Source organism: Aplysia californica, unplaced genomic scaffold, assembly GCF_000002075.1.
Source record: "Aplysia californica isolate F4 #8 unplaced genomic scaffold, AplCal3.0 scaffold01109, whole genome shotgun sequence".
Lineage (NCBI taxonomy): Eukaryota > Metazoa > Mollusca > Gastropoda > Aplysiida > Aplysiidae > Aplysia > Aplysia californica.
In genome coordinates this window covers 83,051-97,828 of record NW_004798379.1, presented here as the reverse complement: position 1 = coordinate 97,828, position 14,778 = coordinate 83,051, and the positions used below count along the sequence as shown (strand labels likewise).

At 39.8% G+C, this 14,778-nt stretch overlaps 1 protein-coding gene across 1 annotated transcript in view; it reads left to right on the top strand.

Moving 5' to 3' along the window:
* The window catches only part of LOC101846473, a gene marked incomplete in the record, with an annotated part of 96,566 nt that overhangs the window by 15,252 nt on the left and 66,536 nt on the right, over positions 1-14,778 (top strand). Inside the window, 5 exon segments of the mRNA XM_013090021.2 lie at positions 317-518; positions 2,615-2,800; positions 4,863-4,997; positions 8,059-8,207; positions 13,088-13,183. Coding sequence (XP_012945475.1) covers positions 317-518; positions 2,615-2,800; positions 4,863-4,997; positions 8,059-8,207; positions 13,088-13,183 — 768 coding nt within the window.

Below are 14,778 nucleotides of genomic sequence, written 5' to 3'. Positions count from 1 at the left end.
ATATATATATATATACATGCACACACGCGTGCACACATTTAAGAAGAGAGTGAGAGAATTTGCCAATGTACTCTTCAAAGTATAGATAAAAGAAGATTCAGTGTGTGTGGATGAGAATGGCAGAAAAGGGAAGTCCGAAATGAAATGTTTTAAAAAAATAAAACATAAGTGGCATTAACAAAATTGATGTACTAAGAATAATTAGATTGTGAATCAACCAAAGAAATCTTTAAATGTTGATTCTACTTTTATATATAAAATCTTTTCAAATTGATCTCAATGGCTGATTCTTGATTATTTGTTCCTACCATCTCAGGTTTCTGAGTGTCAATCCCCAATGCCTTCATCTCCTGTGAGTCAATATGACAGTACAGATCTTGGTGATTTCCAAGGGTCCTTTGAGGTGACAGTGACAGACTTGCTCCCGTACACAGACTACATTGTTCATGTGCGCGCTTATAATAGAGAGATCGGTGGAGGTGCGGACAGAGAGGTATCTTTCAAGACAGGCGAGGCTGGTAAGAATACTTTTGAAAAGACATGGGTACATGATGATGTCATTCTTGTGATCTTATCTGCTGGAGTGACTGTGTGTTTGGACTTTTTCACTTGCCAATATACATTGTATTGTAAAAGTGACGTTTCTTTTATGGAACTGTTTTTGTCACGGTTTTGTTTTTCGGCTAGAAATAAATTGAATGCCATAACGGCCTGTATACGTGGTGCTGTCCAAGAAAAGGAAAGTCTGTGTGGTGATAGCTTTCCTTTTACATCGATGTTCACTTGTTGTCTCTGTTCACTTGTTGTCTCTGTTCACTTGTTGTCTCTGTTCACTTGTTGTCTCTGTTCACTTGTTGTCTCTGTTCACTTGTTGTCCCTGTTCACTTGTTGTCTCTGTTCACTTGTTGTCTCTGTTCACTTGTTGTCTCTGTTCACTTGTTGTCTCTGTTCACTTGTTGTCTCTGTTCACTTGTTGTCTCTGTTCACTTGTTGTGTACTCAGCTTTGTCATCATGTTTCCAGCCCAGCAGCAAATACAAAACAGTAACACGTGTTGAATCAGAAAACGGTAAAAAATCGACATCCTCTTATTAGCTACATGAAAACCTCTTAAATTTCTTAAATAGAATATTCTTTGATTTTAAAAAGAAATTATTCCCAAGAGAAACGTGCGAATGCCAGTCGAGCTTGTTATCGATTGTTATTTCTAGATATTTATAGGAATTTACCACCTCCACCTCTTCATCTTTAATAAATAGTGGTTGCAATTGGTCTTTTTTTACTCTAAAGTCTAATATTAATTCCTTTGTCTTTTTTACGTTTAGTATAAGGAAGTGGTTATCACAGCAGTTTGTACATAGATTCACAGCGTCCCTGTATTCATTCTCATTTGTTGTTATAAGGCCTTGTAGAGTGGAATCATCCGCAAATGTTATTAGTTTGATTTTTGTTGTTGTCAAAAGTACAGTCGTTGGTGTAGAGCGTGAACAAGACAGGGGAGATTACACAGCCTTGGGGCGCACCGGTGTTCGTGAATATTCGATCTTTTCCACATTGTCCGGTACAGTCCCTGTAAACACAGATTGAATCTGTCGAAACCTTTTGCTTGGTTCTGTTATGTCAGTCCTGTGTGAAAAAGAAAACAAACTGGCTGCACAAGAAAAGTTTGTCTTAGCAGTTTTAGAGCACAAATTTGTGTGTTGAGATGACTCTGTCAACATGTGAACGGTTTCTCTTCAGGAGTTTGTTGTTTATAGTAGTAGTGTCCTTCTTGTTTTTCTCTCCGTGTGAACACACGGTACTCGGTGCCCCCACCAAATAAATTGTAAAGTCCTTAGGTCCATGTGAATAGAATTAATTCATGTAGTTCCATCTGGTAGGTTTATTCGATAATATCGTTATTGATACCACCAATAAACTCTGGCGCAGATTTCCGTACCCTCGTTGCGACAGTGTGTTGTTGGCACTCATGAAAACATTTTTATAATTTATAAAACCTTTTGTTCTACGAAATTAAGGCATTTTATACTACATCTTCACAAATGTTGTGGACACGTTTAAATAAAAGTTATTGTCTCACTATAAGTTTATGACGCAAATCTCTGTACCAACACTGTGACTGTGTGGTGTTTGCACTCTTGAAATCATCTGTATAAAATATTTTTGTAGTAAAAAATGGCAGAAGTTTATACTACAGATTCACGAATGCTGTGGGCACATTTAAATAAACGTTACTATCCCATTCTAAGTTTATGACGCTAAGTAAGCCCACATACTCCCTGTCTCCTGTTTCGTGTAAGTTACAGCATGCTAATAGAACTAAAATATTCCTCTGAAAGTTTTCATTGTACCAAAAGGTCTTACTTTTTTTTCCTTCTCTATGCTTCTTTTTTCTTCTTTTTTTCCCCTTCCTCCTCTCTATTCCTTTATTGGGATAAAACGAGGGTAATTTTACTTAAATGTTTGCATATTTGTATGCATTTAATATCTGTTGTTGGTAGGTCTTTTTTACCTACAGATACCAATGTATGACATTTCTTTAAATATTATTCAAGTCTTTTCTATTAGTGACCTACTGTTAGCTTTGTACCAAACTTTTGTCTTTCTCGTCTTAGCCGCAAGCCCTGTGACAAAAGTTGAGCTGGAAAGTCTACCCTTGACCGCTCAAGGAAGGCTGGATCTGAAAGTTAGCTGGGTCCCAGGTTATCGGAACGGGGAAACTACCTTCACTGTTGTGATCAAGGAAAAAGAAAGTCTCACCTCCGAAAACTTTATTGTGAAACAAACCAGAACATTTCAAGGTAGAAAATAGTTGTTTTCGGGTTGGGTTTTGTGGGGGTCTTTTACTGTAGATCTACGTGTTGTTGTTGTTATTGTTGTTGTTGTTGTTGGTGTTGTTGTTGTTGTTGTTGTTGTTGTTGTTGTTGTTGTTGATGTTGGTGGTGGTGGTGGTGGTGGTGGTGGTGTAGTGATGTGTTAACTTTTGACTTTACTGTCCGTGTCATTTTTGGTCCAGTGACGTGTATACTCTGTTCATGTTGCTGTTGTTGTTAAAATGTTATTATTGTTGTTGTTGGTTTAGTGACGTGTACACGTTTTTCATGTTGTTGTTGTTTTTATTAGTTTTCTCGTTGTGGGATATCAACCCGATGACCAAATTATGACACGGACAGTAATGAAGGCTATGAGGACTAGATCTATAATGTAGGCTAATATAGTGTTTTCTTTCTGTTGGTAAACATGTTTCTCTGCTGTAGGTTTTTTAAAAGCTAGCAGTATTTTTATCAGGCAAATATGAGGTTATGTTGGGAGTTGAGATTCAGTACAAGTCAATCCTCAAGTGATGTTATAATTTTATTTCTTTTCACAGATGCATTTGGCGTTACCTCTGACTCTGTGCAAATTAGATAATATAGAACAGGAAATGGACAGGATGAAGCTAAATATGTTAGGCCTTTCAGAAGTTAGATGGGAGGGGGCAGGCTTGATGAAAAGAGAATCCAAAACAATTGTATACTCAGGAGGAAAAACCCCTGAAAGAGGAGTCGGAATTTTATTTGACGAAGCAACAGCAAAGAGCATCAAAGGTTTTTGTGGAGTGTCAGATAGAGTCATCGTGGCTAAATTAGAAGGGGAACCTTTTGACATAGGTGTCATCCAAATATACGCACCAACATCAGAGCACGACAACGAGGAAATTGGCACTTTCTATGAAGACCTTGATAAGGCAAAGAAACAGTTAAAATCACAAGATGCAAAGATAGTCATGGGAGACTTTAACGCTAAAGTAGGAAGTACACGTATAGAAGATATAGTTGGGCCATGGGGACTGGGTAGAGAGAATGAACGCGGGGAACGACTGGTAGAGTGAGGCAAGGATGTGTTATGTCACCAGACCTCTTTAACATGTACAGTGAAACAATCCTTAGAAACATAGAAGAATGTCCAGGCCTCAAAGTAAATGGAGAAAATATTAATAACATCAGGTATGCAGATGACACGGTTTTAATAGCAGGCTCAGAAAAGGACCTTCAATTGCTTCTAGATACTGTTGTAACAGAAAGTGAACGTAGAGGATTAGTGTTGAATGTAAAGAAAACAGAGTGCATAGTAATATCCATAAAAGCAGCAAATCCTAGTTGTAATCTCATTAGCAAAGGTGAAAAGATCAAACAAGTTCAACAGTTTAAATATCTAGGATATATGATAACATCTGATGCAAAATCTTCCGCAGAAATAAAAAGGAGAACTGCAATGGCTAAGGCTAGTTTCAATAAAAATGAGCCCAATCCTGAAAAATAGAAACATATCAATGAACACCAAAATGAAAGTCCTGAAATGCTATGTTTGGTCAACCCTTCTATATGGCTGTGAATGCTGGACAATCACTAAAGACAGTGAAAATAAAATAGAGGCAACAGAAATGTGGTTTCTTAGGAGACTGCTGAGAATATCGTGGAAGGAAAAGAAATCAAATGAGGTAGTGCTTGATGAAGCCCACGTGGGACGCTCAATGTTAAAAACAATCAGGAAACGACAAATGCAGTTTTTGGGACACCTGAATAGACATAAGGGTCTTGAACATCTAGTTCTCACTGGCAAAATTGAGGGCAAGCCAGGCAGGGGTAGGCCCAGAACAAAATACTTAGGGAACCTAAACAAATGGATAACAGGGAAAGATCAGGGAAACGTAGCTTTTCTGAGAGCATCCGAGCAAAGGAATTGATGGAGAACCATGATCGCCGATGTCTGTCGCAGATCTGGCACTGGATGATGATGATGAAATATGAGGTAATGTTGGGAGTTGAGATTCAGTACAAGTCAGTCCTCAAAGTGTTGTCATAATTTTATTTCTTTTGACAGATGCATTTGGCATTACCTCTGACTCTGTGCACGATGTGCTTGGCCACTGGGTCTATCAAGTGACCGTTAAAGCCAAAACTAACGTGGGTGACGCTGCTGTATCAAGTCCTCAGACCATTACAACATTAAACAAACGTAAGTTAATGAGAAACGTGTCACAGAAAGTGCATGCATGGAATTATACTAACATATTGGAGTCCTGATGGTCTGTGTATTTTTGTATGTTTTAGTATGTGTGTGTAGGGGGGGGGGAGGTGGAGGGGAGGGGGCACGCATGCTAATTTATGTGCGAGTGTGGCTGCTTGCTCTTTCAAGCTGAATCAATTTTGACCATTGGTATAAGGATTAGTGTGTACATTCGTGGTAGTGTTTTTTAAAACTGTTTTTCTTTTGGCTCCAGGGAGGGGGGGGGGGATGTTCGACTGTGAACTTTGTTGTATCACAAATTGATAGTTTTTTGCTGTCTGGCCTTCCCTATAGATTCTGTGAATGTGATGTAAATAAGTAAGTAAGTTCATTCAGTGTTTAAGGCCATTGGCCCACATCACATCGCATAAACCACCCATTTGATAAATAAAGTTTCCATAATAAATAAGTACAGGTTGTGCACATATCTCTTACCATTGGTCAAACATTGCATATTTCTGTCACTGGGCCTAGTCAGGCTGGGAGGGATTAACAATTTCCTTTGATGGACAAAGTGTGAACAATAGAAAATAAAGTGAAATTCATCTTCAATTTCATGAGAGTTACACCGATAGAGATTGTTATTTAATGGAAGGCTATGGGTTTTTAACAAAGCTATGGCTCTTCTGCTCCAATATCGTGGGAAGTTGGTGATATATTCAGCTGTTTCTTGAAATGGAATTGAAAGAGAGAAAACATTATACTTGCGACAGACTTCTTCCTCTATGTTTTGCACAGAATGATCAACAAGTCTACTTTTTACTTCACTGAGAAAGAGTCTAGTACTTCCAACAATTTGAGAAAACCTAGACATATCCAAAACCCAGGGAAAACAATAGGTTTTTAACTTCCGTAGCCCATATTTAGTATTGGGTCCTCATACCCAACCCAGCGTGTCCCCGGGTGGAAAGGCCTCCAGGTATGGAGGTTAGCTGCTAAGCAGTCGCGAACCAAATGGGAGATAGTCGTGGAGAGTAGAGGGGAACCCTGGTGGCACAGGTGCTTCAAGAAATACCTCACACACTCGACGAAGGGACCATCTTGGCGACGGTAGGCGCCATAAATCCTACCAAAGCCCCACTGCCTTGTGGGTTGTCAGTGGATGACAAAGGCTAGCAGAGACAACTGTACACAAACCCGCAGCAGGCAACGGGAAACCACTGCTGTAATCCCAAGAACAGTCACGGAAAAGTACATTCATTCATCAAATAACAGCGTTAAGGGGGTTCATGATCCAGCTCTGAACTCCCCGCTCGGTAGGCACCACCACGGGCAGCAGGTGGCGCCCGATCGTCATCCAGCTACTGGCTGCAAAAATAAGCAACTTAACATAAAAATCATCCAAGAAGACGATACACTTGGAAGAGTCCTGGCGATAGAAGTAGAAATCAAATAGACTTTTTCAGAAACGTTGTAGACATAAGGGTCTTGAACATCTAGCTCTCACTGGCAAAATTGAGGGCAAGCGAGGCAGGGGTAGGCCCAGAACAACATACTTAGGGAACCTAAATAAATGGGTAACAGGGAAAGATCAGAGAAACGTAGCTTTTCTGAGAGCATCCGAGCAAAGGAATGAATGGAAAATCATGATCGCCGATGTCTGTCGCAGATCTGGCACTGGATGATGATGAGCCCAGTTGACTCTGCCCAGTTCACAGGAACGATATAATTGCACGTAACATTTCTTTGGATATCTGTCATTTTGTAAGTGTATAAGTCAGCACCAGAATTTAAAGACACAATGCATGGAATCAGAACACAAGTTGGTTCTTCCCACTTCTTTTAGAACTAAACATTTGGCTGTAGTTTTTCCAAGACCCAAAAAGGTTTTCCAGAACTCTACCAGAACATTATCAATCACGTCACAATTTTTGGTACCCCAAATTTCAGAGCCATAAAGCAGCATTGGTTTAATCTTTACATCAAAAATGTTTTTTGCTGATTCGAAATGTAATTCTTGGTAAGAACCGAAAAGCTTTCTTGTTGGAGAAACAATCCGTTGAGCTTTACAAGCTCGATCTTCCAGCCTTCGTCTCGAGCATAGACGCGACGAAAATGAAATGCCCAAGTAACTATAGTAGGTTGCTGTCTCTAAGATCTTATCCTGCCAATACCATCTCTCAGATCTTTTGGGATAGCCTCCATTTCTAAAAACAACAATCTTACTTTTCCCCGTATTCACTTTTGAACCCCACGTCTGGCAGAAATCATGTAACTCATTGATTTTCTTTTGTAAACCTCTGACATTGTCGACAAAAAGACATAGGTCATCAGCATACATTCAACATAAAATACCATCATTATCATTGGGCAATACCTGGATATGATGAGTATTTGATTCTGAAAGGTGTTCTTCCAATTGAGATATATAAACAAAGAAAATAACGTAGGGCTAAGTATGCAGCCTTGTTTGACACCTGGTGTATCATGTACATAGAAGTATTCAGTAATAGAAGATTTCATGGATCCTCGTTCATCTGAACAGACTTTAACACATGAAAGAACACTTTGATACATATTTGTCACAATGGTATACATTGGTCCAGAACAGCCAAGACTTCTCAATACTGTCCAAAGCTTTTCTCTGTAAACCCAATCAAATGCTTTAAAAAAGTCGACAAAATATACGTAGAACCTTCCGCCAGGCTTGGAGATTAATTTTTGGACAAAAGATTGTGAATGTGATGATGGCTTATCGTCGGAAGTTCTTTTTGTAGAGCTTAAGATACAATAAAAGCTCTTGAACAGTTTAAAAACGGAAAAATGAGCATTGTCTTTTATGTACGTTTGTACTGAAGTTTTTTAAAAAACTTACAAAAAATAAAACATTTGCACTCAGTGCAAAACATATCTTGTTGATTTTTCTTGTTTTTGTTTTGTTGTTGTTGTTGTTTTTTCGACTCCTGGGTCTAAGTTTTAAATATTTTCTGCTTTATCTTTAGAAGCACTGCCAGGCCAACATGGACAATTTCCCGTCTTTGTTAAACCCATACGTTCTTATTTCCCACAGACCCAGAACCTGTTACTGCTCTCACGTTGACAAAGAGTACACAGGTGGCCTCTGAAGTCTCCCTGAGCTTTGGATGTCCCGAGGAAAGAGAAAGAAATGGTGTCATCACAGGCTTTTACATTTCAACGTCGGACGGCACTTCGAACCTAGTAAGCACATATTTTATAAAAATAAATATACATTTAAAAGTTTTTCCTCTTTGTGCACGGTCTTCTTTTTTTATAATAATATGCTTTAATATTTTGAGTCCTTAAGATCTTTATGAAAACAGTTTCACGTCTATACGAATAATTCTCCTTCCCTTTCTCTTTGATCTACTTCTTTCTTCAGTGTTGTTCAAACGTAATTCTTGGAAGAATTTGTACAGATCATTGACATGGCTGCAGTGGTGGGTTTTGCTTTTTAGAAGAAAAAAAGCAATTACTTCAAATAACATTGCTATTGATAAGATAATATGGTAAGATACATGTACATCTTTATTGACCTGATCCTGGCACATTGGTTTGGTGTTTCACCACGTACACACCTACACACACACACACACACACACACACACACACACACACACAAACACATACATACACACACACACATAGACATACACATGTGCACACCCATATACACACACACTCTTTCCTCACACATACTCTCTTCCACACACATCTGTGCACATAACCATAATATTTATACAATAGTATGCTTGCACTCACAGACAGGCTCACAGTCACATGCATAATAATAATATAAATGAACAGTATTATGAACTTTACTTGTGTTAGGTAGATACATATTTACTATTTTGATTGTAACTCAATAAAAATAATAATATTATGATGTTATGTTTGCAGTCCCTATCTCCCACATGTTACATTCCCCACTCAATACATTTTGCACTGAATTCAAATTTACTTTCAATCAGTCTTATGTCGAAGTATATTCTCTTTATCTCTAGGCTCTGAATTTCAGGCGTAGATTTCTTGATACTTGCACCAGAGCTTTGATGTTGCATGACACTGAGGATTTATTTACAGTTGTTGTCCAATTGGAGTAGTTTTTCGTTGTAAGGTGCATTTCTGTGCCCTGTTGATATAGAGTGTATTGAGCCCAGTTAATAATTGGGGAGCGGAAGCTATGGAAATCTCTTTATACAATTATTTTTTTAAAACGTAGTAGTAGTAGTAGTAGTAGTAGTAGTAGTAGTAGTAGTAGTAGTAGTAGTAGCAGTAGTAGTAGTAGTAGTAGTAGTAGTAGTTGTAGTAGTAGTTGTAATAGTTATTATCATAACATCATTGTTGCTGTTATTAACCCTGAGACTTCAACTTGGGAAGCTACATTGAGAGTGATTTGATTAATAACCTGCATTTAAAGGATTTGGGGCATCATAGAAGGTTAACAAGGGGTAAATTTAGACATTTTGGTACAGTTTTACCACAATTGTTTTCTTTTTGACTCTTTACTGGATCATTTAGGGGTCTCGGGTATCAAAATCATTACATAACAAAGAAGGTAATATCTCCACTATCCTTTGTGGAAACTTCACAAAACTGCATGTATGCATTGATAATACCCTGTGGCATGTATGTATAACAGGGTTTTACTGTAGATTCATTATTTTTTTGACAGAGGTGGACGAAGTAAGTGCTCTGCTAGTCGTTTCAGCATTCACACTTTTTTTCAAATTTCCCCCCCAAAACAGCAATGTAACTCATACAAAAATTGAATTACTATCAAATCCTGTTATCAGAGCATAGCCATGGCACTTGTGAAAGTGTGTGCCAAATTGCAAGACAATCTGACTATTGGTTTCTGTGAAATGGCCTTCTTTGTAAACCCACCCCACAAGAACTGAGAAAACGAGGAAAAAGTACAAAAATGCAAGAAATTGAACATCACAGGAACATTTGTTACTCCAATCTTGCAAATGAGTAGAGTACATCCATTCACTGCTAGATTAACAACAAAAAACTAACAACAAGCAACATAAAATGACTTCACACTACATGCATTTTGGTACTTAATGTTGAAAATATAATCCAATTTAGAAACCGCCAGCAGAGTACTGCTCTCCACCTTCTGCTTCGATAAGCCGCTGTTCCCCCCGAAGTTGCGCTGTTCTCCTGATGTCCCTCCTTCTCTTTTCCCTCCTTCTCTTTGCAACACTTTCATTAGCTTTTTCTGCCTTCCGTTTTCGAATAGAGTCTCTCTGGCCACACTTTTTGGTATTGACGCCAATGGTGAGTCCAAGTTCTTGTGTTGCCCGAGCGCCTTGGTTGAACTCACCCACTCCAAATCCTACTGCAATTTCCAACCTCTGTCGGTCAACGAAAACATGCTTGGGACACCGCGCCCAGATGACAGAGTGAACACTTTCATTGGCGTTTTGAGTATTTCCACCTATGCATCTGGACAACAGCTCGTCATCAGTCAGGCGGGTGTAGACAGGAATCATGTGCTCCCCAACAAACTCACTTATAAAAGTCGACATGTACTTGTCATGGTCAGGGTGCAGCAACCCCTTGGCCCTTGCCTTCTGAAAAAAACACCAGGATTCTGTACCTGTAGGGCAATCGTCGTGACGTGGTTTGGTGTGTGTCGATGAGCAATGGTAAAAAGAAGTCCAGATTGCCGTCTTCATCTCAGCCACAGTGCTGTGTGAACGAACAGCTCTGGTGTAGTACTTCTGGAGCTTCCCGATCTTGGCCTGAATCAGCTTGCCCTTTCCATGCCCCCCGAGGGTAACCTTCACCTTCTTCTTGTCCTCTACAAGTTTTCTAAGGGCCGTTCCAAGGCGCTTGGCGACGTGGTTCACGCACTCTTTCTTTTCAACTCTGACGTCGGCGTATGGTTGGACTTCATTTATCTGCTTGATCGTATTTGTATCACCATCGCTGACCGCACTCCGGTAACGGAAGCCCCTCTGTTCTGACCTCTGCCACAACATGACAGCCGCTTTCAGCTCCATACTGCCGGACAAGCCAGTGTGATTACGGTCACACTCATCCTTGTGAGCAGTCCAAAATCGCTCATACGCCTCCCCTTCCAGGTGTGCGCCGACCGCCTTACACTTGTGGCAGTGTTTGCTCAACACTTGAAAGTCAATGACGAGGCCAGTTCTGTTTTCTAAGACGTAGCCGACTCCTGAATTCGAAGTGTGTCCCCGAGTGTGCCAACTGCCATCATAGGAAACTTCAATGTTCAGGACGGCATTTCCTTCCTGCTCCGGATATGCTCTAGCAATAGCATCACGAGTATCCAAAGGAATTTTATCCGAGCTGGCCACTGACTGCTGGTGAATTTTCTTTTGGTGATTCAGGTAAGTCTTGTGGTGGACAGTAGGCATATCCATGGCTTCACAAAATTTTGCCAGGCCAGAATAACCACTTCCATTCACCAAGTAGGACATAATGTTACGGCGATTCACAGTGAACACTTTGTCAGTTTTACCGGAGGTGTAGTTCACAGAGACGGCTTGCTCACAGGTTGTGCAGTAAATCTCCAGGAATACTGCTAGCCCGGATGTCTTCTTCGAATCACAGGTCAGTTTCAACGAAGCTGTCGTGCACTAGGGGCAGAGTAAATTCTCAAACAAAGGTCTCAGCGTTGCCATCTCAACAACAGTGGAGCCCAGAAACTCAGAGGAAGCACCGTGTCGTTCAGCGTTATAGGCCAGCTTGCGTGATGACGCAGAGAGTGGAGTGCTTGGTACAGGAAGAGACGGGGCGGCTTCAAGTATTGATGAGGACGAAGACAAAGACGAAGGTGGCGGAGACCCAGATGTTGACACAGCTGGTGGCGCAACTTGAAACTCAGCACTCAACTCATCTCGAGCTTTCTCAAACTGTCTTGCTGCTCGTGCCTTTTTCAAAGCCTCATTTCGGCTTTTAGAAGTTCGATCACGTTTACTCTCACTTCTTGAATGAGACTTTGTCGCAGGCATAGCGGACAATGGGCTGAGAAGGAAATAGAAAAAACATCTTCGTAAGTACAATAATATCAAAATCAACATACAGTTGCTCAGCAACTTCCATAACGCGCGACCACCCCAAGAAATACAATACAGGAGAGACCTAACCCTTACCCAACCCCTAACCCTACCCATACCCCAAATCCTAACCATCACTTGTCTCTGTTTCATAGTGGTAGCTCGTTACGGAATTCCTCCCGCAACGCTTTATGCCAACTTCCCTATCTTGATACATATTCCAAGATAGTCATTGCATACAGTACCTAACATCACAATGCTTGGGTGGTCTCACAGTAAGAAATCACTCTGAATCTAGATTCTAGATGTATGGATGGAGAATCTAACCTGCCAACTAGATCTACTAAATTTTTATACTAATAGTAATTTCCACTCTTCCGAACTACAGCACAAACATCACCTTATTTCATGGAGAAATAATAAAGCCCACAGTATAATCTCTAATTGGAATTCTAGATCTAGTCTACGTGCATAGCGCACACAAGACTCAACAATGCATCAATACGATAACACACTCACATCAAGTGCTCAACTCACAATTGTTGAATTGAAAGGCAGAGAGAAGATCGAGTCTGGGAGACAAGACAAGAAGTGGACAAACTGAGGCAATAGGAGAAACTCAAATGGGGAAACTAGGTATTAGACAGATAAAATTAAGATCTACATTGACATATATCATTATCAGAAGTGGTATTTTGACATTTTGACTTCGATATTCCGCGAGGTAGAGCAAAGACCACATGTAGACAAAAGCCATTCTCTGATTCTCTTTATTGTCGATAATCATCAACTTGTGGAAAGAAATTCTCAACAAATTTCAGGAATTGATCAATAAATCATATAATGTACGGATAGACTCATATATTTACTCACCTGAAAATGTGTTGTCACGTCTTGATATAAAAAAATAGCGTTGAGAACGTTGTTTTGCTGACAGCAGTTGAATGAGCGTCTCCCCCCCCCCCTTTTTTTCCCCCTCTTCCAACCCCCGCCACACCACATTTCACCAACTTTGAGCTTAAAATTCTCCTCTGTCCATTCTTTCAGAATATTCAGTTTGTCAACGCGACTTCCTGCGATAACGTGCCCCGACCAGCTGTACAAGTCGTTGTTGGCGAGAGTCCAACGGATTACACGTTCAAGGTAAGTGCAGGGAGCATGAAGATCATGTTTTCTTTTCTTCTTTTTAAAAATAATGTCGTCAGTTTGTCGAGAATGAGTGCCTGCTTCGCTGATTTCCTGCTCAAAAAAAAGTCTCAGATGTAAACGGCAGGATTTTTACACTTCGTTTGCCACTGACAATGATACTGTTATGACTTTTCATGCTTATCCTGATCCATTACCAATGACAGCTTTAGTCCTCATGACTAGCGTAGGCCACACTTAAAATGATGTCAAGACAGAACACGGACAGATCTGATGAATTTCACGGGCGCTAGTGTCCCTCGATCCACAGTGGCATTGCGTCTTCGGAAGTTAAATGATCTATTTGTGTTGCAAGTGCCGTAAACCTCTTACTAAAAATAACGAAAATGAGTGACGTGAGGAAGTATACAGACATGATTCAGATCCTGTTCCAAGCACATGCGGTCAAGGTCACAATGGTTCCGGTAGTTTTGACATAAAAATTGGTGAGAGAGATGTCAATCTAGAAATGCCTGACAGAGCTAACAGGAGGGCTGTCAACGAGTATTATGGGAAGGAAGGGGGGCACGAGTGTGGCTGAAGAAGGACCGACGTTGTAAATGATGAATGACAATGGCATGTTTTCGAGCCTGATGAGCAGATTAAATTGGTGCTCCTGATCAGCTGGGAACGAAAAACTCCAGAGAAAAGCCATGGGCTTTAATAGCAAGAAGACAGTTAGTAATAGCTGTAGCAGTCACAGTTTTGGCAAACATGTTATGTCAATACAAAAGTGTATGAGCGGAATAAGCTGTTTAATTTTACTGACACCAGTTTAATGCCAACAATAGAATGTCTTTCATGCTGTAATGTTTTCAGTTCTCCTCTGGTTTGTATTACATGCTGATTCAACTCTCTTCTAGTTTCTGTTTGTTCTATAAGTAATAATGGAGAACTCCTTGCGGAGGTACAGTCAAACCCTCATTAATGACCACAAGTCCAAAACAGTTACCTGCAAAAATATTCACTTCCTATTTCCCGCCTTGCCATTTTCTGAAATAATATTATTATAAGGGCCATTATGTCCAAGAGAATCATCTGTCTAAGATATGGACAGGTTCGACAGTGTTACGAACGGATTTTTTTTTTCTGCTTTCATTTTTAAAATGTTATTAAATTCTGCCATTTTCCAAAATAGCCACCAATGTCATGAGACTTTTCTTTTCTTAAAAAAGAAAATAAAACTTATATAAGTATGAAGCCAATCATACCATCTAAAGTTTTTGGAAGGTTTTTAGAAAACCCTGTGGATGCGGTGAGGGCATCAAAAATTCTTTGACTCAGAAAACAGTACTATTTATATGTTAAGTTAACATTTCAGAAGGAATCAAGAATTGTCAAGTAAAATTTTGCACCTTGTGATATAATTGGTTTAAATATCTAGGATATATGATAACATCTGATGTCAAATGTTCCACAGAAATAAAACGGAGAATTACAATGAGCCGAATCCTGAAAAATAGAAACATCTCAATGAACACCAAAATGAAAGTCCTGAAATGATATGTTTGGTCAACCCTTCTATATGGCTGTGAATGCTGGACAATCACTAG